We start from the raw sequence: 27,765 nt of genomic DNA, 5'->3' as shown, positions 1-27,765 counted from the left end.
AGATAGGGGTTGAGAAGAGGGCTGACAAACTTTTCTGTTTGGAATGGCCTGGAACTGTTATCCTCTCATTCTCAGACTTCCAAGTAGCCAGGATAATAGGTGTGAGCTTCTAGCATCCGGCTAATGGGTTAATTAGTTACTAGTTTGCACAACAGGGGACAACCTGTGCTTTCAACCTGGCTCATGATGTAGCATAAATAGTTGTATATTCTTTCAACTTGGTCTCAAGTTAAATGAGGGCATTTATCATACTACCTAATTAAGACATAAAAGAGATAACTTATTTATATTTTAAGTAATGTAAGTCATTAACCATTGTCAGTCTGATTGAAGGGAAATTTCATTTGTGCATAATTTATATTTTCTTTATTTTCCATTTCTTTATTGTCAATGTGATATACAGAAGGGTTACAGTTATATGCATAGGCCAGTTTATATTTTCTTATTTTTTTAAATCCTAGAAAATGAATATAGGTTGATTAATTCAAATAAAAGTAAAGTCAATGAGAGTTAATAGAATTTTAATAGGCATCCATTTTCAATAGAATTGAAATCAGTATCTCAATAATGAAAAAGCCTTGTTCTTATGCACATAGTGGTATGTGTTGTCTTAGCCACCAGAGGGCTCTCACAATATAAGAAAATATATCAAATACATAAGAAAATAAACAGAAGAAATCATTCCTGATATAGCCATGTTTAGAGCCTGACTGAAATTAAAGGCCTTAAATGTATAGATTATGAATAAACTTCCAAATCTGGATTTCCTTTAAAGGAGAGAAAGAATTAAGAGGAAGCTTACATTTTTTATTTTATTATTTTCTTACTAGAAAATACTTGCTACAAAGGAATTGCCATTTAGTAACTCAAACTAAGTTCAACCAGGCATCTTGATCAATGTCACTCTTTTCAGCATTCTCACAAAAGAGGAATACTTTTAAGTGGACTGTTCAGTAGTTAAAAATAAATATAAAAATATTTTACTATTTGGGTATCAAACAATTTTTTTATTTATACCATTAATTTATCTTTTAGCTGAAGGAAAGGGAATGCATTCTCTCTGAGGATTTCTGGCCTTGATTTTCTATTTTCTATAAACATCTAGATTGTACCAGGATATTATATACGACTACAATGGAACAAGCATCTCGCCCAGGGTTTTGATAGTAAAGCCTCTGAGCTGAGTCACAGGCTTCCTTATGTCCAGGTAGGACCAGGGTACATGCGTTGTTTTGTTTTCATTATTTTAAATCACTCCTTGGGCTCTTGGTTTGAGGAAGCTTAGCTCAAGATGCCTCTCTTTCCAAAAGCAAAAAAATAATAATTAAGCTAAAGACCTGGACATATGTTTGGTCCTGATGGTGTTTATTTTTCTGGGTTTGATTCAAAGTATGACTATAATAAACAAAATGGAGAAAACCATCTGTCCAGCATCAGGCCCTGAAATGCTGGGGTTAGGGGCTTGTTGTGAACTTCCTCTTTGGGCCAGTATTTGTTGTCTCTAGGGGTCAAGCCTGCCCATCCATGCCTCCTTTTGGCCCAACTGATACAATAAGCTTTTGCTTTTCAAATTAATCTTGGTGCCATAGAGGTTCTTTCAGTCTTTCCTTTGCAGGGCACCTGATGGGTAATGTGGGAGGGATTTCAAGCTCTCCTGTGATGAAAAAGGCATCTTTTACTCTATACTTTTAATTGTTTGACATATGTTTTCTCTTGACAGATTTAAAGTAGACAAAATGGTTGTGTTGAACAGCTTGAGGAAAAAATAAAGTTCGTTCCAGTGAAGTTCCATTATTTGAATTTCTTTGGCACTTGGCCCAAATTTGCTGATCTTGGATAGGGATGTTGATTTGCCACTCTGGTGGGACAGGTGAGCCTGCTTCTCTTTGCATGGCCCCCAGGGCCATCTTTTTAGGATTCCTGAGAAACCTGAAACCTAGAAGAAACTAGCTGAAAAGTCATTGAGTGCAACATTAAATGCACAAAATGTTTTGTTTTAAAGATTCTGTGAACACACACACACACACACACACACACACACACACACACACACACACACACACAGAGTTCCTGGCATCCAGACTCTAAATTTACAAAATATGTGTGCAAGGTGTAAATGGACATATGGACATGATCTTACCATAGGCTTGGCTTTTTGTGCCAAATGCCATATTAACAGTGAAAGGGGTTACTGATCTCTACAAAATATCAGTGTCAAAGAATATAAGTTTCTAATAGGCTTTTCTTTCATTTTTGAATATTTTAAAATAATCATAGTTGTGCAAAGGAGTTACCATTCAACAAAGCAGTTTATGAATACAGTGTGTCTTGATCAAGGTAGCCCCTTTCCACATTCTCACCCACTCCTCCCAGTGTGCCCCTTTCCTCACTTCTCTTAATTTTTTTAGAAAATATATTGTTTTTTTCCCCCCCATTTAACAAAGCTGCTTTTGTATACAATTCATCTTGGTGGTTTTTTGTTTGCTTTTTGCCAGTCCTGGGGCTTGAACTCAGGGCCTGAGCACTGTCCCTGGCTTCTTTTTGCTCAAGGCTAGCACTCTGCCACTTGAGCTACAGCACCACTTCCGGCTTTTTCTATGTATGTGGTGCTGAGGAATCTAACCCAGGGCTTCATGTATATGAGATGAGCACTTTATCACTAGGCCATATTCCCAGCCCCCATATAATGCATCTTGATCGGAGTCATCCCTGCCACATCTCCACCCCCTTCAGCCCACCCCTTCCCTTATTTGTCTTCATGTTGTTCCATTAGGCTTTTCTGACACAGCTGAACTCCCCGCTGACTATATGCAGGTTTCTCACCCTTTCCTTTCTCTTGTGAAGGCTTCTCAATGGGATCCTCAAATTTCACCCATTTTCTGGAGTATGCTATGCTCTGGAGCTTTAAATGACCTGACCTAGGCTTCAGGCCTTTGATTTTTCCCTCGAGGGATTCTGGAGAGGGTAGGAGCAGGTGAGCTGAAGGCCAGACCTTGCACAAGGCTCACGGCTGCTGGGTGCTTGCTGCGGATCTGGCTTCCATGCTGTCTACTGTGTTCTGTCCCCGGGGAAAATAGGACAAGACCTACATTATCAGGTTTTTACAAGTTGAAATGAGAAATAAATCAATTTCCTTCTGTCACTCCCTGAAAGCACTGATGAAGAATGACACAGAAGCTTTGTCATTTCTCAGGCAAAAGGTACAATGAAACTGAAAATATGGTCTGTCTTGAAGATTGCCAAGTTGAGTGCAGTCTTTTTCTCTGGGGAGGGCAGGACCCAAGCTAAAGGAAGGTTATTCATAGTTAATGGGGTTTCAAGGTCATTTAAAAATACAGTCCATACTACAATAAATTACTTAGTTGTAAGTTTACTTAGTTATAAGTATAGTTTTGACTTCCACTTGTATCAGGCATGTCAGGATTTTATTAACTCTGGAAGGACCAGACTTTTTCTTGAAAATACAATCCCCCATTCTTTCTCATGTTCCCACTTTTTCTTCTACAGCAGCAGTATGTGCTTCCTCTTTTCTCCAGGAAGAGTTCCATAAGTACTCAATCCTTAAGTAGTTGAACAAATGAGTTTCAATTGAATAAGTCAGTTTGAGTACATGCAGTTCCAAGTTTTTTAAGGCAGTATCTTCTAACTGCAAGTACTTAACAAGTTTCTTTTCTTCCTCAATGAAACTTGAAATTCTGATGCCAAGAATCATTTGACATATATAGCATCACTTTCTGTCTTTATATGATTCCTAAATGCTTTTGCCATTGACCAAAGTTTAGTTTAATCATTACAGAAAATAATTGCTTGAAAACCTTATCAACTTGAGTACCTCCCTCCCTTCCTCCTTCCCTCCTTCCCTTCCCCCCTTGTCTTCTCCTTTCCCTACCCCTTTCCATCAGTGCTTGACTTCAAGGCTTTTCCCCTGCTAGGCAGAAACTTCCTATATTTTTCTTTTCTTGTAATTTTGACTTAAGGGTCTCTTTTTGCAAAGAAAGCTAGCTATCCTTAGAGTTTAAATTTTTAGCAAAATTTGTAAATCTTCATATTTCAGTAAGGGAGTTTAACCATTTACATTCATTGCCAAATAATATTCTTTTTTTTTTGTTCTTACTGCCTGCTATTCTTTTTTATACTGTGAGATTAAAAATCAATTTGTATTATTTATATATTTTATTTGTTTACATTTTATTATGAATATATTTTTTATCTCTTTCTTCACATGTTAAGGGAACAAGGCGTAATTACAATTGACAACTTCCTTCAGTGAGACAGCCAGGAATTTCCAGTGTTATAGCCACTGTCAGCTCTCAGTGTTTGTTGTGACAGGCCTTGCTCCTTGCAGCTGGTGCTTTTCAACCCATTTTGATCCTTTAAAATTATTATTTTTTTTTCAAATTTTTATTATCAAACTAATGTACAGAAAAGTTACAGTTTCATACGTTAGGCACTGGATACATTTCTTGTACAGTTTGTTACCTTGTCCCTCATACCCCCCTCCCTCCTCCCCCTTTCCCTCCCCCCCCCCCCACGGAGGTGTTCAGTTCACTTACACCAAACAGTTTTGTAAGTATTGCTTTTGTAGTTGTTTGTCTTTTATTATCCTGTGTCTCTCAAATTTGGTATTCCCTTTCAATTTCCTACTTCCAATACCAGTATATACGGTTTCCAATATACTCAGATAAGATTACAGAGATAGCGTAGGTACAACCACAGGAAGGTGATACAAGAACATCATCAATAATAGAAGCTACAGATACACATAGGATGTTGAAAGTAGTTACAACTGTTTCCATAACATGGAGTTCATTTCACTTAGCATCATCATATGTGTTCACAAGGGTATAGCCATTGGGCCTTGTGATGCTCTGCTATGACTTGTCTAAACCTGTACTAATTATTCCCAATAAGGGAGACCATAGAGTCCAGGTTTCTTGGGGTCTGGCTCACTTCACTTAGTATAATTTTTTCCAAGTCCTTCCATTTCCTTACAAATGGGACAATGTCATTCTTTCTGATAGAGGCATAAAATTCCATTGTGTATATGTACCACATTTTCCTGATCCATTCGTCTACTGAGGGGCATCTGGGCTGGTTCCAGATTCTCGCTATGACAAATTGTGCTGCAATGAACATTGTTGTGCTGGTGGCATTACTGTGATTTTGTTTGTGGTCTTTTGGATAGATACCCAAAAGTGGGGTTGCTGGGTCATAGGGGAGTTCTATATTTAGCCTTCTGAAGAATCTCCATACTGCTTGCCAGAGTGGCTGAACCAGTTTAACATTCCCACCAACAATGAAGTAGGGTTCCCTTTTGGCCACATCCCCTCCAACAATTGTTATTGTTAGTTTTCTTGATATATGACATTCTTGCTGGGGTGAGATGGAATCTCAATATTGTTTTGATTTGCATTTCTTTTATGGCCAGTGATGTAGAGCATTTTTTCATATGTCTCTTGGCCATTCTCATTTCCTCATCAGAGAAGTCTCTTTGTAAGTCTCTAGCCCACTTGATGAGGGGGCTATTGGTTCTTTGCGGTTTTGTTTTGGACAAAGGCAATTTTTTTAGTTCTGCATATATTTTAGAGATGAGGCCTTTGTCTGTTGAATGTCTGGTAAAGATCTCAGTCTGTGGGCTTTCTGTTTATCTTGCGAGCTATGTCCTTTGCCGTGCAGAAGCTCTGCAGTTTGATGCAGTCCCATTTGTCCAACCTTTCTTTGATTAGTAGCCTTTCTGGGTCTTTGTTAAGGAAGTTCCGTCCTGTGTCAAGGAGCCCAAGGGTTTCTCCTACTCCTTCCTTTAGTGTTTTCAGGGTGTCTGTTTTGATTTCAAGGTCTTTAATCATTTGGAATTGATTTTGGTGCAGGGTGATATATAAGGATCTAGTTTTAGTTTGTTGCATGTGTTGAACCAGTTTTGCCAGCACCACTTGTTAAAGAGGCTATCTTTCTTCCATACTATTGTTTTAGCTCCTTTATCAAAGATTAAGTAGGCGTAGTTCTGTGGGTTCATTTCTGGGTCTTTAATTCTGTTCCATTGGTCTTCAGGCCTGTTCCGATGCCAATACCAAGCTGTTTTTATTACTATAGCTTTATAATACAGCTTGAAGTTGGGTATTGTAATTCCTCCAGCACTGTTCTTTCTGCTTAGGAGTGTTTTTGCTATTCTAGGTCTTTTATTGTTCCATATGAATTTCTGGATTGCTTCCTCTATTTCATTAAATAATGGTGTTGGGATATTAATGGGTATTGCATTGAATTTGTAGATAGCCTTTGGCAATATTGCCATTTTGATTATATTAATCCTCCCAATCCAGGAGCATGGGAGGTTTTTCCATTTCCGTAGTTCTGACTTAATTTCGTTTTTCAAGCTTTTAAAGTTCTCATCAAAGAGGTCTTTCACTTCTTTGGTTAAGGGTATTCCCAGGTACTTTATGTTTTTGGGGGCTATTGCAAAAGGAGTTGCTTTCCTGATTTCAGCCTCAGTCTTCGGGTCGTTAGCATAGAGAAAGGCCGTTGATTTTTGAAGGTTTATTTTATATCCTGCAACTTTGCCAAAATTTTGGATCAGCTCTAGTAGCTTGGGGGTAGAGTCTATGGGATTCTTTAGGTATAGGATCATGTCATCTGCGAAGAGAGAAAGTTTAACTTCATCTTTTCCTATTTGGATCCCCTTTATATTTTCTTCTTGCCTAATTGTTCGGGCCAGGAATTCTAGTACTATGTTGAAGAGCAGGGGAGAGAGTGGACATCCCTGCCTTGTTCCTGATTTTAAAGGGAATGGCTTTACTTTTTCACCGTTTAGAGTTATGCTAGCTGTTGGTTTGTCATAAACTGCCTTGATTATATTCAGGAATGTTCCCTGGAATCCCTGTTTTTCCAGGGCTATTAGCATAAATGGGTGCTGGATTTTATCGAACGCTTTTTCCGCATCCAGAGATAAAACCATGTGGTTCTTTACCTTGCTCCGTTTGATGTGGTGGATTACATTAATTGACTTGTGTATATTAAACCAACATTGCATCCCTGGGATGAATCCAGTTTGATCGTGGTGTATGATTTTTTTGATGACCTGTTGAAGTCGATTGGCCAGAATTTTGTTGAGAATTTTTGCATCTATGTTCATCAGGGAGATTGGTCTGTAGTCCTCTTTCCGTGATGAGTCCCTGCCTGGTTTTGGGATGAGGGTTATACTGGCTTCATTGAATGAGTCTGGTAGTGAACGTTCTCTTTCAATTTCATTGAAGAGTTTGAGAAATATTGGTGTGAGTTCTGTTTTGAAGGCCTTGTAGAATTCTGCAGTGAGTCCGTCTGGACCTGCGCTTTTCTTGGATGGGAGATCATTTATTGTCGTTTCTATTTCAATACTGGATATGGGTCTGTTTAGAAGGTTTAAATCTTCATGGTTGAGTTTGGGGATATCAATTTGTTCTAGGAAATCATCCATTTCTTCCAAGTTCTCAAATTTGTTGGCATAAAGGTTTGCAAAATCGTCCCTTATTATTTTCTGAATTTTGGTTATTTCTGTGGTGATGTTACCTGTTTCATCTCTTATCTTGTTTATTTGAGTGTGCTGCCTTCGTTTTTTGGTCAGGTTTGCCAGGGGTCTGTCTATCTTGTTGATTTTTTCAAAGAACCAACTCTTTGTTTTGTTGATTCTTTCAATGTTTTTTTTGTCTCTAATTGTTTTAATTCTGATTTGATTTTAATTATTTGCTTCCGTCTATTGACTTGGGGTTTGGCTTGCTGTTCTCTCTCCAGAAAATTAAGGTGCTTCCTTAAATTACTGAGTTGCTGTTTCTCCAGCTTGTTGATTTATGCACTCAGAGATATAAATTTTCCTCTGAGTACTGCCTTTGCTGTGTCCCAAAGGAGCTGTTACTATGTGTCGTCAACTTCGTTGAAGTCCATAAACATTTGAATTTCCATTTTAATTTCTTCAATTACCCACTGATGGTTCAGCAGTGTGTTTTTTAGTCTCCATGAAGTGTATGATTTTCTGTGGTGGCTGTTTGAGTTGAGCTCTAATTTTATTCCATTGTGGTCTGAGAGAATGCAGGGAATCGTTTTGATACTTCTGAATTTGTACAGATTTTCTCTGTGCCCTAAGATGTGATATATTTTGGGGAATGTTCCATGTGCTGCCGAAAAGAACGTGTATTCTGTCCTTGCTCGGTGGAATATTCTGTATATGTCAGTTAAGTCTAGTTGGTCTATGCAATTATTAAGATCTGTGGTTTCTTTGTTCAGTTTGTGGTGTGTTGATCTGTCCAGAGGTGATAGTGGAGTGTTAAAGTCCCCAATTATCAATGTGTTTGGGTCTATGAGTGTTTTTAGAGTCAGTAGTGTTTGTTTGATGAAGTTGGGTGCTCCTGCATTTGGTGTGTAGATACTTAGGATGGTTATATCTTCCTGTAGGAGAGATCCCTTTAGTAGTATGTAGTAGCCTTCTTTGTCTCTTCTTACCTTTTTCAATTTGAAGTCAATTTTTCTGATACTAGGATTGCAACTCCAGCCTGCTTATGGGGGCCATTTGCTTGATAGATTTGATTCCAGCCTTTTACTTTTAGAAGATGTTTACTTCTGTTCGATAGATGTGTCTCTTGGAGGCAGCAGAAAGATGGATCTTGATTTTTGATCCAACTTATGAGCCTATGTCGTTTGATTGGAGAATTAAGTCCATTAATGTTGAGAGTTAGGATTGAGAGATGATCGTTTGTTCCTTTCATTATCACTATCTTGTTTAAAGCGGTGTCTTCCCATTTCTTGATCTGATGTTTATTATTTAGGGTTCATTTCTCTGTCTGTATTGGGATCTTGATTATTTTCCCTGTATAGTACATCTTTGAGGATTTTCTGTAAAGCTGGTTTTGTGGAGATATATTGTTTCAGTTTTTCCTTACTGTGGAAGACTTTCATTTGACCTTCGGCTATGAAGGAGACTTTGGTTGGGTACAGAATTCTTGGTTGGTAGTTATTTTTATTTAGTGATTGGTATGCTTCATTCCAGGCTCTCCTTGCTTTCATGGTCTCTGCTGAGAAGTCTGGGGTAATTCTGATTGCTTTGCCTTTATATGTGATTGTTTTCTTCTCCCTAACAGCTTTCAGGATTCTTTCCTTGTACTTTACTGATCCTGTTTTGATCACAATGTGTTGGTGGGATGTCCTATTCTGGTTTGGTCGGTTTGGGGTTCTAAATGCTTCTTGTATCTGTATAGGACTTTCCTTCTGGATATTTGGTAAGTTCTCAGCTAATATTCTGTTAAATAGGTTGCCTATCCCATTAACTTCATTCTCCAAGTTTTCCTCAATGCCTATTATCCTTAAATTGGGCTTCCTGATCGTGTCTTGAATCTCCTGTAGCAATCTGTTTTGTTGATTGGACTGGATTTGTATTGATTTTTTATCTTTCTCCATAGAATCTAAGGAATCTTCTGCTCCTGAAATTCTATCCTCTGCTTCAGTTAGTCGGGACTGTAGGCTAGCTACTTGATTTCGAATCTCTTTTCCTTCTGACTGGTCTTTCCTGATGATTTCCATGTCATTTCTTAGGTCCTGTATGGACTTCTTTACTTCATTAACTTCATTACGTTGGTTTTGATTGTTGTCTCTCAGATCTTTAAGCTGGTTAGCTATCTTTTCATTTGACTCTTGAAGCTCATTTATCTTTCTATTTGTGGATGCCATGAAATTCTCCATTAATTTTTGCTTTGCCTCCTCATGCTCTAGAATAGTTGACTGAAGAGATTTAAACTTTTCATTTATCATGTTTATCAGTAGACTTTGTAGAGCCTTTTGGGGATTCTCTTCTATGTGTTTGATTGACTGCTCTGCTTCCTGCTTGTTTTGAGTGGGGGATAGGACTTCATTGTTTGCCATCTTTCTTGTGTTTCTTCTGCCCATTTGAATTGGGAATGCCAGTCTACCAGCACCTGTGAGCACCGTTTAAGACCCAAAGCATGCCTTACCAAGCACTGTTGTGTAAATCTTACAAGTTCACAATTATATACAGATAACTTGTATACCTGTTTATAAAGTTAGATTTGGTGTTCCTAAAGGATACAATTTCGATATCACAACCGATCCTGGGCCCTGTATTCAGTAGTTACTTATTTACTGTTACAACCCTATAAGCAATTCTTGTTTTTATATTAAGTTCTTTTAGGACTGGCTTTCTCTATGAACCTCTTTGATTAACTCGTATTAAGCTGGGATACCCTCTATCCAATAACCAGGAGTCAATGGAACCTGGAGGTCCAGGCAGTAAGTCAGGAGGGTAAGTTGGAGATATGAAAGAGAATAGAGTAAAATGTATTGGGGTGGTGGTGGTGATTTTGGTTTAGTTTCAGTGATGTGGAAATGTGGAGAAGGGTAGAATCAGTAGAAAGAACAAGGTTAAAATGACAGACAACGGAGAGTTAACAGAAAAGAGTGGAGGTGTTATTCATAGGAAAGTAATTTTTAAAGAAAGAGAACGCAAAGAGAGAAATAAAGTAAAAATACTGGAAGACAGATACACAACACAGAGAAAAATTATTTAAAAAAGAAGAAAAAATAAATAAAAAGGAAAGAAAACAGAGAAGGAACAACCCAAACAAACAAACAAACAAGCAAACTTGATTAAACAAACCGGTAAAAATGTAAAACTAACAAACAAATAAAAAACAAACAAACAAACAAAAAACAACCAACGATGTGTCAGATGTGAAAAAATTAAAAAGAAAAATTTTTTTAAAAAAGTTTAAAAAATGTTTAAAAAGAAAAAAAATGGAGTCCTCCTTGTTTGGGTGGTCTTTCCCCAGTCTCTGGTTTCCTTGCAATGGTCTGCAGTCTATTTTCCTGATTGGCTGGTGTGACTTGATTTCAGTATGCAAGGGGTGGATCTGTTCTGACCCTTCTCCCCTGTTGGTGCAATCCTGGGTCTCTGAGGTTTGCACAGCTTGCAGGTGGGCTTTGGCGTCCTCTGTAGATGGGGACGTGAGCAGTCTCAGAAACTGTGGCTCCTCTGTCTGCTGCGGGCCACTGCCTTTGATGCCTGGATTTGAATAGGCTGTCGACTCAGCAGGGCGGGGCGCCTCTGGCCTGTTTTGCTCGGCTGAGAGTTACTTGCCTGGGGGATGCGGCCTTCTTGGCGGAGGTGGCTATGGAATACAGCTCCGTTTTGGGCTGGGAATTGGGCTTCCTCTGTGACGGGACCGTTTATCTGTTGCAGGAACTGTTTGTTCCTCCGTCTGGTGTTTCCGTGCCGCCAGTAGCTGCTCGCAGCTTTTGCTTTAAATTTAGAAAATCCGGTGGGCAGGATGGGGAACCTCTGGCTAAGCTGCTGCCCAGGACACGCCTCCCACCTGGGCAGGGGGCATTCTCCTGGGCGGAGCTGGCTCTCACTGGTTGGTCCCTCCTGCCCTTTTCAAAGATGGCTACTTTGACCTCGCTTTCCCCAGGCCCGCTTCAGTTCCAATCTGGTCTGACCCTATGCCAGTGGCAAAGATGGCGCTTTGCTCTGGTGGTGGGGTAAGGGCTGCCTTCCAGAAGCTGCTCTGTGGGTGCGAGTGAGAATATCTTTCATGGGGTACTCACGCTTTCTCTACGATTTCAGGTCGTCTGTGCTCAGCCGCCGTCTGGAGAATTTCTTGCTGGTCTAAGCTGTGTGCTTTAGCTGCACTGAGTGCGTTTGCTGTGCCGGGCGCTGTGCTGGTGCCAGCACTGGCGTGGCGGCGGGATGCCGCCCGGAGCTCAAATCTGTGTTTTCAGACCAGCAAAGTCGATTTTTCCTTCCTGTCCAGAATCCCTATACTGTTAGAACTTACTCTGGCTGTCTTTCTAGGAGTAAAAGTTTCTATGGGGTGAGAAAACTGTGATGTAGGAGGGAGCTCAGCTAGGGCTCTGCTTCTCCTCCGCCGTCTTCCTGGAAGTCTCGATCCTTTAAAATTATTATTCCCTCTCCTCTCCTGTCCTTGCCTCTCCTCACTTCTCTATATATACATAATTTATGCACAGAAAGAGTTAGATTTTTATCTAACTACCAATAGTCACTTTTCAGTTTTCTCCAGAAGGATCTTATTACTGCTATGCATTTCTAAAGGAGCAAGTGCTGGTGGTACATTTGGAAGGTGTGTTCTACTCCCCTAACTGGAGTCCTGTGGCTTCTCCTTAGAACAGAATTGTGGAACATCCAGGCTTCCTGTTGCATCATTTTCCTGAAGCGTCTCACAATGAGGATGTCACACTCTTCCAGTTTTCAATCAGCAAGTCAGGTTTCTGCCAACTATTAAATTCCTCGTTTTTTTCTATGGTTGATGAAGGAGTTAAACTCCTAAACTTTTGTCATGACTTTACCTAGAAATTGATGTCTTGTTCTCAGATGATTCTAGAATGCAAACATGGGTATGGTATTAAAGTGAAGGTTCAGCAAACTCTTTATTCAAAGAGCTATAACCCAATGTGACTGACAATTAGAAGACAAGCAAAATCTGGATACTCTAAATGAAGCCCAGAGTAATCATTTTTATTGAAATGCCAATTCGTCTGCATACTATAAGTTACTTTCTTCATATTAATTAGAGGACAGAGGATGACTTAATGTAATTTGTGCTTCCTATAAGATGTATAAGCCTACCATGATGGGTCATACTTTGTGACGTAGATAATTTGCAGTTCTTTTTCTTGTTGTAATTTCCTTAATGAGAACTATAATAAAAGGAGCTGAAGTCAGGTTTGTTTACATTATGATCAACACATTTACCCCAACTTCAAAGTACCTATTTTCATTTCTGTATTGAACTTTAAAGCCCCTAAATGCTTGGCTTTCTTTTCTTCCTTTCTTTTTTTGGGGGGAGCATTTAAAACATTTTTAAAATTTAATTTTGTTGTCAACGTGATATACAGAGGGTTTACTGTTATATATGTAAGATAGTGAGTACATTTCTTGTCATACTTATTACCTGCTCCCTCATTTTTCTCCCATCTTCCCTCCCTTGCCCCTGAGTTGTGGGTTGTACAGTTAATTTGCAACATACTGTCTTGTGGATATTGCTGCAGGGTTGGTTCATCCTTTATCCTTTGTCTCATCATTTTGATGTTCCCCTTCCCTTCCCTAATTCAGATAAACATATATTCAATACTCAGGGTACCAAAATCAAATATAGTGACAATAGGGCATAAACTACAGGAAAGAAAAAAGTACATTAACAACAACAACAACAACAACAAAGAAAAACCTCTTGTTTCCATATCTTGGGGTTGGTTTCACTTAGCATCATCTTATATGATCATATGTAGACATATTCTAGACATATACTAATTATTACCAGTGACGAGAACTTTGGAATCTGTGTTTCTTTGGGCCTGGCTCACTTCACTTAATATGATTTTTTCCAAGTCTTTCCATCTCCTTGTGAGTAGGGCAATGTCTTCAACAAATTGTGCTGGCAAAATTGGTTAAACACTTGCAGAAAACTAATGTTAGATCTTTATATATCACCCTGCACCAGAATCAATTCCAAATGGATCAAAGACCTTGAGGTAAAAGCAGATATCCTGAAAACATTATAAGAAGCAATAGGAAAACACTAGGGCTCCTTGGCATAGGTCGAAACTTTCTTAATAAACACCTAGAAACACAACAAATCAAAGAAAGGTTGAACAAACTGCATTGCATTAAACTGCAGTGCTTCTGCCTGGCAAAAGACATAGATTGCAAGATAAATAGAAAGCCCATTGACTGGGAGATCTTCATTGGCCATATAACAGACAAGGGCCTCATATCTAAAATATACCTAGAGCTCAAAAAATTAAGTCCACCCCAAAACAAATCCTTAAAGAAACAACTGTCCCATTGATAAGTGGGCTAAAAAGACTTAAAGAGAGACTTCTCTGAAGAGGAAATGAGAATGACCAATAGACACATGAAGAAATGCTCAACATCTTTGGCTATAAAAGAAATACAAATCAAAACAACATTGAGATTCCACCTCTTCACAGCTAGAATGGCCATTATCAAGAAAACTAATAACAATAGATTTTGGCAGGGATGTGGCCAAAAGGGAATGCTGCTACACTCTTGGTTGGTGGGAGTGTAAACTTGTTCATCCACTCTGGAAAGCAGTGTAGAGATTCTTCAGAAGACTAAACATAGAGCTCCCCTATGACTGAGATACCTCACGGATCACAAACAAGCCATACTAATACTATAAGCACAACCCTGTTCATTGCAGAATTATTTATCATAGCTAAGATATGGAACCAACTCACTTGCCCCTCAGTTGATGAATCGATAAAGAAATTGTGGTGTATGTACACAAGGAATTCCATGGTTCCATCAGAAAGAATGGCATTGCCCCATTCGTAAGGAAATGGAAAAACTTGACTTTCTATAGACATATGCCATCCTGAGAAAATGAATTTATGTTATTCTTAACTGTTAGTACATTCAGAATATTAGGGGTGGTGATTGTGGGTAGGGATAAAATTCACATGCTATATTATAAATACTTAAATATAAGTTAGATGGGTTTCTTAAAATAATTTAAAATAGTTTTGTAAAAATGTTAAAATGTTTGTGCTTCCTTTAATTTACCTGCATTCTCCCCTTTCTTACACTTGTTTCTTATATTTCCAGTTTGGGGAAAAAAGGAATAAAATGTGGTGCTTTTTCTCTAACTGTTACTTCTTCCTCCTTTCCTTGTTTATCAAATAAATATTAAACACATCTCATGACATTTCACCTTTGAAAAGACAAATGCTGTTTTAATCAGTAGTGAGCTTTTTCTCCCACCCTTCTTCCTTCTTCCTGTCCTGCCTTCATCCTCCTTCCATCCAGTTTGTTTCATCTTTCACAGGTAAATTGTAAGTGAAATAAAAGGAACACCAGAAAATGTGCTCCCTGCCAGATAGGCGTAATTCAATCCTGTAACATCTCAGAAACACCCCCTTTACCCTTCCTTGTTATCATCTATAATTTTCTTGTACCCTTTGGCATTAATGCTTGATGCACATCTGCATTGAGTTGGGAAAAAAAGGGGAGGGGGCAGGGAGGGAATATACCAAGAAATCAGACATTTAGCTTTAGCCTATTGCATCAACTTCTGCACTAGTAAGTCTAGTTTTCAATTGCTTACTTTACGTAAGAAATACTTATTAGGTTCCAAGTAGGTACTAGTAATTGTGATGGATGCTGTCTGTGTTTGGCTAAGTGGAACACTTTCCATAAGTAAGAAAGGTAGAAGGATATCAACCAGAGCACCATGAGTATTTTATGGAGTATTACAAGAAGGGGCCAGTAGAATTCCACCAAACTTAAGGAAATCTTGAAGGAGGCATTCTTTTTCTGTCAGATTAGCAACAACGGTTGATCACTTTGGATTACATCAAGAATGTGGGGTACTTAGGTTACAACTCAGAGGAGTTGATGAATAAGAGGAACTCATGAAATAGAGATTGTGCTTAACTTTCCCAAAGAGGGCAAAGTAATTCTAAGGCCATCTAAATTCTAATGTACATTGACAAAAATCGCTAAAACAAATGAAATTGACACCTTGCCACACTCTGTTCCACCTCCCATAGTGGTGGGGATGGGACATTATGCAAGGACATTATCTCCCTCACTTCAAGATATTCATAACAAGTAGGACAATTTTTACCACATTGGTTAAATCTAACATTTTATCTAAAAAATACCTTACTTTTGTCAAAACCTTATAATAAACTTGAACATGATTTTACTATAGTATGGTGACACATTTGAATGTATTAAAAATATTTTCCTCATCTAAGAAATTGTTTCCAGGGAAGAGGTTTACTTTATAGGTAAACTTTTGCTCCTGTTGAATTACATTCCAAGGACAAAATACAACAGATGAGAATATTGACCTATATGTTGTATTTTAGCAATATTTATTAAGACATGCATTTATGTTTTAGACAACTTGTATGAGGTACTCTTTATTACAATTTTAACTATATTTTCACATGATTTTCTTCACCCATCTGGAAATGTTCTTTTAAAAATGTTTTGTTTGGAATTTTTTTTGTTTGTTTGTTTGGAGGGGTAAGAATTAGGGGGTAAGGATTATTTTTTCATTCTTGACTTTGCCAGAAATAGATATTTGCACAAGTATATCCAACCACTAGGAGGCACTAGTTTATTGCAGTTTATCACCTACAAAGAATTTCTACCTACAATCCTATGCAGAGGAGTTGGGTGGCATTGAGGAGTGACACACATGGTGCAAAGCATATTAAGATTACAAGGCATTTACTTCCTAAAAGGAACACGAGGTGAATATGTGTATGTACACACACATATATGACTTTGGGTCAAATTGAATTGGTAAATTAGGCAATTATTAAAAACTTTTTTTTTCTGTTTTTGATCATTTTTCCCCCTTCTAAGGAATGGAATGGCATGTCACATGTATACATTATTTCATCTGCAACAAATTAAAGGGTAACAACTTTGAATGGTTGCCAGAATTGTTCATAAAATTGTATGTACAATGACCTAGCAGCTAAGTCAGGAGGTCTAATTTAGTGTGAGCTTAGAAGTTGTGTAATACAAAACAATAGTATATGGCTCAGGACCAGTGCCAGATAAGACCTTTGTCCACTACCATGAGTCTAATGAGGGAAAACCTAAAATATAATGTGCTTAAGCGTTGAGATTTCTTCATTATTGCACTTTATCAAAGGTAGTATTTAGTTAATCAAAATGGATATTTTATTTTAGATTACTGTGATTTTAGAAGCATGAAGAGGAAAATATATAAACTGCAAGCACGTTTTTAAAGATGAAATTTAGGGGTCAGAATGACTTCTTTAGAAATAAAATTACTAAGGAAGTGAGAGGGAAATTTAACTTGATGAGTAAATCTTGCTTTAGAGTAGTGCCACAAAAATCTATCTCTAACGTAAATAGAGTTACAGTCATGTGTCCTTGTGACTTGTGGTTTGCTCTGCTGTGGCTAATGTTGTCTGATTAGAAAAACACATTATGACAGGATAGAAATAGCTTTCGTTACAAAACAACAGGGAACAAAGCAAAGACATAAATTTACTACACCCAGTGCTGTTTTAGGACCCTAGTAAGTCATCTTTAAATTTGACCTAAAGTTTCTTGAAGAATAAATCATCTTAGTTTTTTCAACTAGTGCTTTTTGATGCATGGAACTTTAGGCTTGCACAATGAATAAATCTTGACAAATAATTTAGCCATTTTAAAGGTGCATTACATCATTCTAGTAAAACAATAAATCTATCTGTCATCGAGTTTTAATTTTGCTTGAAAATTATAGCCAAATATTCATTTCATTATTAATTTATATAGCAAAACCAGACACCTTGCAAGTTTAGATTTTAGAGAGCTGACATCCTTATTATATTTTGAAAGTGGCTGCAATGTACCTTCAAAACTTTGCCATATAAAGTATGGTAACCTAGCACACTGATGGTATAAAATATAAGTTCCAATAAATACTACAAATTTTAAGTAAGAAATTAGTATTATAATATGGATTCTCTGTCTCATTCCTCATAATGGTATAACATCTTCAGCTACAATATCTTGACAACAAAGTATTTTATGTTTTATTCCCTGAATGGTTTACTTTTGTCTTTATCTTAATTCTACCATTAGTTCAGTCTTTTATCATGTTATGTCCATAGCCATTTGATAATTTATTGAGCAAATTTCTTTGTGGTCAAACATATATGTATTTAATAGGTAGAGTATATTGTTGCAAACTGATGCTAGCGTCTTGTCCTGCCGCGGCCGGGAGCAAGGCCTGAGCAAAGCAATGATGGAGACAGGACTATGGAATTGGTTTTAGAGTACCAGGGGACCTGCTGCCTCACTCCAGCAACAGATAATGAGAGTCCCATGGACACGGCTTTTACTTATTATCAAACAAGAGAGTACATGCAGAAAGGTCTTTACAACAAAGAGACTACTTCAAAGAGATAAAGGAACCAGAATGGGGGGGGAGGGAGCAATTCAAGGACTTGTGACTTTCCTTGTGACTTCCTGTAAACAGGAGGTAAAGGTGATAAATAAACAACCAATTTGCATAGGCCACCTGCCAGCTCCAATGTCTTGTGAAGCTCCAGATTATCACTTGAGTGGAAACTGGCCATGGTAATGCTAAGCACAATAGGTCTTGTTAGGGCCACCCTCAGCCTTCCAATTCTCTAAAGCTGACCTTATGGCTCTGTATTTATGGGTTCCCATAGTATATATTTGGGCAGATCATGCATTATAAGAGATTTTGATTAATTTTATGTTATTTTCTCTCCATTTCTGGGTTTCTGCCTCCATCTGTTTGTCTTTCTGTCTTTGTATCTCTCCATTTCTTTCTCAATCTGTCTCTGTGTCTCTCAGCCTCTCAGTTTCCCTCTCTCTCTCTCTATTTTTTTTCTCTCTCTCTTACTTACCAACTATGAGAAACTTCAAATATTTGATGAAGGTTTTCAGTGATTATGAAACATTGGTAAATCATGATTTTAATGAACAGAAATAATATGTGTTTGTTCACACAGGCATTGAATTGGCCTGATAAATATTCAAACATTAAAATCTAGGGAAGATGAAAATAATAATAATCAATGGCTGCAAATGAATTAATTTTTAACAAGTTTTATATGCTCTAATGCTTTGTCATTTGGGCTGCTCCCCTCAGAATCAGCAGGTGAGGGTTAGTGAAGTTTTTCTTTAAAGGTAGGGATGCTTCACTTAGGGTCCTTGACTTTGACAGCAGAGTAAGAATTTTGGGACAAGTCATCATGGTAAGAAAACTAGGGAGAGCTTTATGGAATAAGTAGGCAACCAGACAAACAGACAAAAAGAAGATAGACAAGCAGAAGGACAGGGGCACACTCTAGCAGAGTGTGTGTGCTCTGGAAAGGACACACATATACACACACAACACACACACACATACACACAGCTCCTTGGGCTGTTGGGCTATTTATATGGTAAAGGCAGGGGGATCTGGCTTCAGAGTTGTGTAAGGAAAGGTGCTTTGTCTTTGCTCAGTTCACACCTGTATTACTTTCTGGTTTCCAGGTAAGTGCATCCTGCCAGAAAACAGATCGTTATCCTTGAGATAAGAAGGCACTTTGTCATCTGTGTTTTAGGCAGGAGATTGTTTAAGTTTTAGGGGAACAATTTTCTCAAGAAGGCATACACCCTGTCAAACAACTGTTAATTTTGGGGGTGAGAAATGCATCCCTCAGGAAGGAAGGAATCCTGTTGTCTCTCTTTTGAAGCCAAGACTACACTTCTATGTTTCTAAATACCATATTTCTGAGTTGCCTTCACCCAGCCTCCATTTCCTCATGTTATCTTGTTTCACTTTCCCCTAAATGACTTTGTTCCCTCAATCTTAAGGAAGTTCATGAAGGAGTATCTCCTGTATTTGCTGTAAGCTGACCACACCCCATGTTCCCCTAGTGTATCCGCTTCCCTCCCACCTTTGTAAAACTCATTTTGGGAATAAAGGGTCTGAGGCTGTGAGAGAGCTAAGCAATCTTTCCAAAGTTAGAGCTAGGGAGCAACAGAGCCAAATTTACAACAATGTTTGACCCAGTCTGTACTCTCAGCCACTGAGCTCAAATGCACTTTCCACCACTTGCTTCTACTCTTAAAAACTCAGGAATTTCATCCCCTTCATTTTCCCTTATACTTTTCCTCTGCTGGCAGATTCTTTTCTAAAAGTGAACTTACAGAGAATACATATAAACTTGTACTTCATAGAAAGATGTACATTTTTGTTGATAAAACAACAATCTCCCTGTATAGATCGTTAAAGAGAGCATGATGTATACTGTCAATATCTGAAAAATGGCAATGATGAAAATCACAATTTCTAAAGAAAGCCTCATAAAAATACAAGGAATAATGTAACAGAAATGGAAATGAGGCTGGGAACATGGCCTAGTGGCAAGAGCGCTTGCCTCGTATACATGAAGCCCTGGGTTCGAGTCCTCAGCACCACATATATAGAAAAAGCCAGAAGTGGTGCTGTGGCTCAAGTTGGCAGAGTGCTAGCCTTGAGCAAAAGGAAGCCAGGGACAGTGCTCAGGCCCTGACTTCAAGCCCCAGGACTGGCAAAACAAAAACAAAAAAACTCAACAGAAATGGAAATGATTTGATAGAGTCATCAAAGTAGCAAGAGATTATAGGGGGAACATTTGTCCAATAATAATAATAATATAATATGATATAACAATAAACCCAAAGAAAACGTAGCAGCATTTGCATTTAGTTCTGGCAGTTCTTTGAGAAAGAATCCTTTATCCAAAGCATTTTGTGTGTTCTGACTTTTTCCATGAGATGGAGTCTAGTTTTGAGAATAATCACTTCTAAAAATGCAAATTTAAATATGATTTTTAAAAAACTTTTTGATCAGTTTTCCTGATGATCATCTTTAGTTGAATTTTTATGTCATAGGTAAGTTTTGAAAGCTGTCTTTTAAAAAGTGATTTGAAAATTAGTAGATGGAGATTTCTTTGTCATAAAATAAGTACAGCTCATCATGTTGATTTCATATCTTGTATCCACATTAGGTCTCTTGACTGTCAAAAGGAGTTTGAATCAACAGAACTTAGGAACAAATCATTTAATAGAAGCACAGCTCAAAGGAGGGTTGGGAGGGGGAAAACGTGGGAGAAAATGAGGAAGGGGGTAGTAGTGTTAAAAAAGAAATGTACTCATTACCTGACTTATGTAACTGTAACTCCTCTGTATATCACCTTCACAATAAAACTTAAATAGCAAAAAGAAACAACTCGGTGCTGGGAATATGGCCTAGTGGTAAAGTGCTTGCCTTGCATACATGAAGCCCTTGGCTCAATTCCTCAGCACCACATATATAGAAAAAGCCAGAAGTGGCATTGTGGCTCAAGTGGTAGAGTGCTAGCCTTGAGTAAAAAGAAGCCAGGGATAGTGCTCAAGCCCTGAGTTCAAGACCCAGGATGGGCAAAAACAAGAATGAAAGAAAGAAAGAAAGAAAGAAAGAAAGAAAGAAAGAAAGAAAAGAAGGAAAGAAAGAGAAAGAAAGAGAAAGAAAATAAACAACTCAGATGACAGAACAGTCCCTCTTTCTTTCCCTCTCTTCCTTCCTTCCCTTTCCCTTCTCCTTCTTTCTCCCATACTCTGTGATTTTTCAATCTACTTTTTTCTGTATTACTTGTTTGTATTTGTTTTCCATTCTATCTATCTTGTGGTTTGCTTTTTTATGTGATATGTATATAATGACTTCTATCAGAATAAGACCTCCTTTATATTTCTTTAATGAATATCTTCCACACAGCATAAAATCAGAATTTCAAAAATATTTATTGTGTGCTTTATTTCATGATCTATTTTGTGATGATATTTCATTCCTCGCTTTTTGCCCATACAATGTGAATATGGCAGGTGGGGTCTTGGTCTTTATTAGAAATAAATATTCCATTTTCTTTCTCTCCTTATACACTGGGAACTAGAATGAGGAATGTAAGAAGCATCTAGAAAGCAGAGAAAACTGGGGTAGTTCAAAGAATTGAAATGAGTTTATTGGGAAAGACAATATGTAAATTTCTTCATTTCTTATTTTCTCTGAAAAGTCTGAGAAATTAAAAGCCTCAACTCTGTAGTGGGTCTCTTGCCTAAATTCAATTTGCATTACTCCTTTTCCAGGTGATCTTAGAATTATTATTTAATCTCGCTTACTGAGGCTCCATTTCTGTGGATACTGTAGACTATTGAATCAAATGAGATGATGTTTTATGCCTCATTAACAATAAGTATTTTGTATTGGTAATAATAATAATAATAACAATAATAGCTCTTCTGTAGTTCCATGCATGGTCATTGGTAGGTTAATGTCTAGGATTGTTGGTGTAGGGCATAGACAACCCAAAATTCCTCACAGGCTCTGTTTCCTTAATAGATGGTAGAGTTGACTCCTTGACTAATTCCCTGGGTGTTCTGTGTCTTTCCATGTCTGTCACTGCATGTAACACTGTTTCTTTCCTGAGCTCCTCCCGCTGGCAGTTTCTTCTGTGCCTGTTATAAGCCTTTGTAGAGAGAGGTGAAAATGTGACAATCTAGAGCAACTTCTTTTTGGCCTCTGGTTTGTAAACTGTAAATTTACTCAGATAGAAAGGGATGAATTATGTTCATTATGTTGTGAGTTCAGCTGTCCTGGTTAGAAGTATGTTTTCTCAAATACTAACACAATGGTTTTCTCTTGTTAATAGGGTGCTGAGAAAATTTTGTCAATGAATGAATCAGGAGAACTGCAAGATCTCTTAACGAAAATTGAGGTAATTATGCTTTTAGCAACTTATTTTTAGAAGTCAGAATGTTAAAAACACTCTGATTGTAATTGGATTTTGCAATTGGATTTTCTTCTCACATTTTGACATGTATATAAAAAGTTCCACATGATAGTTCTAATTGGTTATTACCTGCTATTAAGGTTGATCTAACTAGAGTGACATTAAGGTTACTTTTTAACAATCTCATGCTATTAGTTGAAAATTCTGGTTAGTTTTATTTGAGACTAATTCTCTCTAATAGAGATATTAATGAGTTATTCCAAGTCAGGCAATTGTTTAAAGAACACTTAAAATATGTAATTTGAAACTGTTTTGTTTTTCCCATGGACTAGTTCAATACTTTTAATGATAGAACATAAAACCCATCTCTCCAAAAAGTATGTTTTATTTTTTCTCCTGTAATTATAGCATCAAGGAAAATACTTATTCTCTACCCAGACCACCATTCATTAAAGGAACAATCTTTAGATTCAATACTTCAACTCAACTCCATATGTGTATTCCCAGACGGGTTGTTAATCAAAATGATTTCTAATTTGTCTGGCATTTACAGTACTGAGGTGATGATTTCATAATTACTTGGAGGACGAATGTTCAGTAGTCACAGAAAGGAAAAATTTTGTAATGAATAGTTCTGACTATTACTCACCTCAGTTTTTCCTCTTTCTTTAGCTTTGTAACATTGTTTCGATTCATTGGAAATTTCATAGCTGTTTTAGTTTCAGTTGTCTCCTGAGAGAAAAACCATCTCCTGAAGTCTTGAACTTCTTTCTATTCAGGCTCTTCTTTATAGGGAAATGCTGCAAAGTTGGAACCAAAGTTCCAGTATAACAAAATTGCTATTTGAAAGAGCTAATTAGGAATGACCACACCATTTAATTAATTAACACACACACACACACACACACACACACACACACACACACACTCTACTATGCCAAGTGATCTTGAGCAATTTAGGTTGTGGTAAAATTTAGTCAACCTCTAATAAGGACTTATAGTAACATAAGACAGGGATTTATTAGTCAATAGTGACTAGTAATAACTAAACTTACTGATTACCTCCCATATGCCTGGCAGTCATTGTTTATGAAACAATTCATCAAAATCTCCCAACAACTCAGTTAAAAAAACAAATCTCATCACAGAATTGCACTGTTTGAAGATAGGATTCTAGGATGTGCCTCATCAGTTTGTGACTCTTTTAAACATGAAATCATACCTTGTAGTATAGATGCATTAGTTTTATTTGAGAACATTTATTTGTTGTGGCTTTGAGATAAATTATGAAGTAACAATAGTGTGTGTTGGGAAGAGTAATGTAAGAGGAGAATGAGTTTTTGAAGCTGCCTAGCACATACTTCAGCATTTCTTCTTGTTGAATGTTCTGTATGTGACCCAATATGTCGAGGTATACCAGTTGAGGGCTACTAGTGGACTCCAACAAATAGTAGAAATACATATGAATGGTTTTCAAATTTTTTAAACTGAATCCTCTACACATAACTGCCTAAGTATTTCCATCTTACTGTTACAGTTGCTTTATTTGGCTTGAGGTAAAAATGAATGAGAGCTACTGTAACAAGTTTTATGGCTGTGCATAAATATCTCAAGATATCTATGATTGTTTCCTTAGGTATAAAATGAAGATAATAATGCTTAAATTATGTCTTTATTGAAGACGATACATGCATATGTGGAGGGGTAGATTGGGGAAAAATTCTCTATAATAATTCATTTGGAAATGTTTTGAAAATAATAGGGCATTTTTTCAAATGGACAATATAACATTAGATTTTCAGTTGATAGTGGCCCTCTTCATATTGTAGCTTAGAGTGTTCTAATTTTTCATTTTTTGTTAGGTGTACTAGTCTTTAAACAGGGATTTGAAATAGTGAAGAGCTGCTAAAGGGAAAGTTACAGTGTTTTCCTTTACATAACAGTTTCCTAAATCATTTGCTTCACAGAAATATTTTCCTATAAGGAACTGTCCTTGAAGGGATGTGCCATTTACCCTAAAATTTATTAACTTTTACAAAACACCCATGTGCTACTGATATGACCATCAACAGGTCAAGGAGGATGTCCACTCATTTTATACCTCTCCCTAGATCTCATGTACATGATTTGGTAGAGAGGATTCCAAGTGAGTAGCCATACTGTATTCATACTATATTATATGAACATCCTGTACTATATGAAAGAATTATACATTGTTTTACACCTTTACACAGTACAGAAATATGGAAAGACTGATTAAGTTGCTGATGCCAACACATTTTCTATCCTCTGTCTCCCCACACAGAGAGTGCAGCACCCACATGAGTGTCCCTCCTGTGGGGGCTTTGGCTTTCTTCCTTGCTCCATGTGCCATGGGAGCAAGATGTCAGTGTTTCGCAACTGCTTTACAGACTCTTTCAAAGCCCTGAAGTGCACAGCCTGCAACGAGAATGGTCTTCAGCGCTGTAAGAACTGCACCAGTTAAGTCAGAAATTCTACCTAGGAAAAGTCTCATTTTTATTAACTAACATCTGAAATTTTCTTTATACTTTTTTAAAAAGAAAACAAAGTCATGTTTTTTGATCAATCAATAAAATTTATATATTATGCCTTATGTTTTGAATTTTACTGAGATCATGTGCATTGATTTAGGTAATGAATACTCCTTTAACAATGGCTAGATGCCAGATCCTGTGCTAGAGACCTTGGTTTCTAAGTGGAATTGGCAGCTTCCATGCCAAGATGTCCAGAGACTGGATCTTTCAATACGTTCAGTCTTCTAAAGCAAAGCCCAAATGTCATCTAATTGTGTCTTTTGTCCCATTGCAATGTGCCCAGAGTTAGTGAATCTCCCTAGATGCAGAACACATTTCTAACACATCAACTACAGGGAAGTATGCTCAAGACCATAAGAAAAAACATAATCATGTTTTCACTTGGGTAGTAGGTGTCTTAATTTGATGTGTGGGGTTAATTAGAACATACAAAAAAGTATAATGATAAGTACTCAATAAATTTCATCACTAACACAAACATAATGAATTAGAAATATATCTTTTGATTGATCAGATAAGGAAATGAACTAACATTTGTCAACTATCTTCTTTGTGGTTGCATGTAGAACAGATCTCATTTATTCTTTACAATACTCCATAATTTTATACATGAAGAAACAGTGATTCAAAATTAATTAGTTTCCCAAAGTCTTAACATTTATGTTAATTAGTTGCTTCTTCAGTATCCATGTGAACTGCCTTTATATTTGGTATAAAGTGGGAAATGAGTCAAGCAAACTTGCTCCAAACTACCCATCTACATAAGTAAATGAACAATGTGTCCTGGGTACCTTTACTTTCAAACTTCAGGCACATCTCCCTATAACTTCATAGACTTCAAAAGTCAAGCAAGGTTGCTGGTTGGTAAACATGTATGATATTGGCATATTGATTAGAATTTCGTCTGGTCTTTCATAAACAAACATCTCACATAGTTAAACCAATCTGGGCTTTAAAAAAATGGAGTGAACATTAAGTGGACTCCTTCAGAAATAAAAATATGAATATGCATATTACACTGCCTTATTTTTTTCAATCTTTTCTCCTGAACTTTTAATATTTCCTCACTCACAATTATTTTGATGGTACTGGGAATGTGGCCGAGTGGTAGAGTGCTTGTCTAGCATGCATGAAGCCCTGGGTTCAATTCCTCAGCACTGCATATATAGAAAAAGCTGGAAGCGGCACTATGGCTCAAGTGGTAGAGTGCTAGCTTTGAGCAAAAAGAAGCTAGGGATAGTGCTCAGGCCCTGAGTTCAAGCCCCAGGACTGGAAGAAAAAAAAGAACTACAATTATCTTGATGGCAGTTTTTAAAAAGTAATTGACTTCATGGGACAATTTTTTTCTCTTTTTTTTTCTTTATTGTCAAAGTGTAGTATAGAGGGGTTACAGATTCATATGTAAGGCAGTGAGTGCATTTCTTGTTCAACTTTTTACCTCCTCCCTCATTTCCCCACTCCCCTCTCCCACTTCCTTCCCCCATGAGTTGTATAGTTGGTTTACACCAAATGGTTTTGTATTGCTTTTGGAATGGTTTGTCTTTTTATCCTTTGTCTCTCGATTTTGATATTTCTTTTCCCTTCCCTAGTTCTAATACCCATATAAACAGTATCCAGGGTACTCAGATGAGATACAGTAATAGTGGGCTACAAACACAGGAAGGGAATGCAAGAGAAACAAAACAAAACAAATTTTAAGCTATTACACATAGTTATTTTCGCATATACAATTTTCTTCCTGTCTCTTGTGTTTTTGCCAGCCTACAAGATATTTAGCTATAATAAATGATTACATTTAACTAAAATTACTATGTTACCTAAATGTAGAATGCAATTATACATCACCAAACTTGTGAGAAAACAGAATTAACTCTTAAGATACATAATTGTCAGCTAGTAGAAGTATATAGGAAGACATGCACAATTTTTCTTGGTTATAAGCATTCATACATCTGGAAGGATGTGTTCCTTAAGGATTAGCTATTATCTTTTAACTTTGAGGAAAGGTGAACTAAAGAGTGGGCAACAAAGTTTCAGGTATATTGTGTGGCCAGGGGCATTGAACATATTATGCTCAAGTTGATTCATTATTGTCTTCTTCACCATCCTCTTCAGTAGCCATTATAATTCAGGTACCAGCATTTCTAACACAGGCAATGTTTGACTGGAAAATCAGTTACCTGGGGAAATACACAGTTTTTTTTTTTTTTTTTTACCTTTCTACTTAGAAGCAATACCACTTTGTATGTAGCTGTGGGAATCTGCCATGGATGGATCCCTAATTGAGGCTACTCTTCTTTGGGACTCCTTTGACAGGCTATTCTTGGTCATTCAACTCACTGAAAAAAAATTCACAAGCAGGAGAATCATCACTATGCAAAGTACAATTATTCTAGGAAAAACATCATTGTCTATTCTGATGGAAACTTTGTTTTAACTCTATTTTGTACCTGGAAAACTTATTCATTAATCCTAGCATAGAACACACTGGACTACTCAAAATGTGACATTGGGTGGCAAGATAACTGAAGGAGAATATAGCTTCTGTAGAAGAACATAAGATGATCTCAAAGCATTGCTTATGTGGAATAAACTAGAGCCTGTTTTCAATGCTAATCAATATCTAGTAAAGAATCTATATTGATTCCATGAACTGCATATGCCTCACTAACATTCTGTGTCCTTAAGCTCTTACTTATTTTTCCATCTCCAATTGTATTTTGTCACTTCTCTCCATACATTGTTAGAAAAATATAAATGTGAATGATACCAGTGCTTCCAAAATACAGGCACACAGATCAGTTCTGTAGAAAAACGTTTGTGTAATCTAGATGATAGTACAATGTCAACACACTGCAATGAATGAACAATGTTAAAACTAGTAAATAAGAATGGT

The 27,765-nt window shown here is 37.2% G+C and overlaps 1 protein-coding gene across 1 annotated transcript in view; it reads left to right on the top strand.

Moving 5' to 3' along the window:
- Nucleotides 1–24,823, top strand: part of Grxcr1 (glutaredoxin and cysteine rich domain containing 1) — a 100,540-nt gene extending 75,717 nt beyond the window's left edge. Inside the window, exons 3-4 of the mRNA XM_048364360.1 lie at nucleotides 22,234–22,299; nucleotides 24,620–24,823. Of these exons, the coding sequence (XP_048220317.1) occupies nucleotides 22,234–22,299; nucleotides 24,620–24,799 (246 nt within the window). The 3' untranslated portion in view covers nucleotides 24,800–24,823. The remainder of the gene's footprint in view (nucleotides 1–22,233; nucleotides 22,300–24,619) is intronic.
- The last annotated feature ends 2,942 nt before the right edge of the window (nucleotides 24,824–27,765 follow it).

This window comes from Perognathus longimembris, chromosome 16 (genome assembly GCF_023159225.1).
Source record: "Perognathus longimembris pacificus isolate PPM17 chromosome 16, ASM2315922v1, whole genome shotgun sequence".
In the NCBI taxonomy this organism is placed as follows: Eukaryota; Metazoa; Chordata; class Mammalia; order Rodentia; family Heteromyidae; genus Perognathus; species Perognathus longimembris.
Note: the sequence above shows the minus strand (reverse complement) of the source record. Positions and strands in the feature narration are given on the sequence as shown.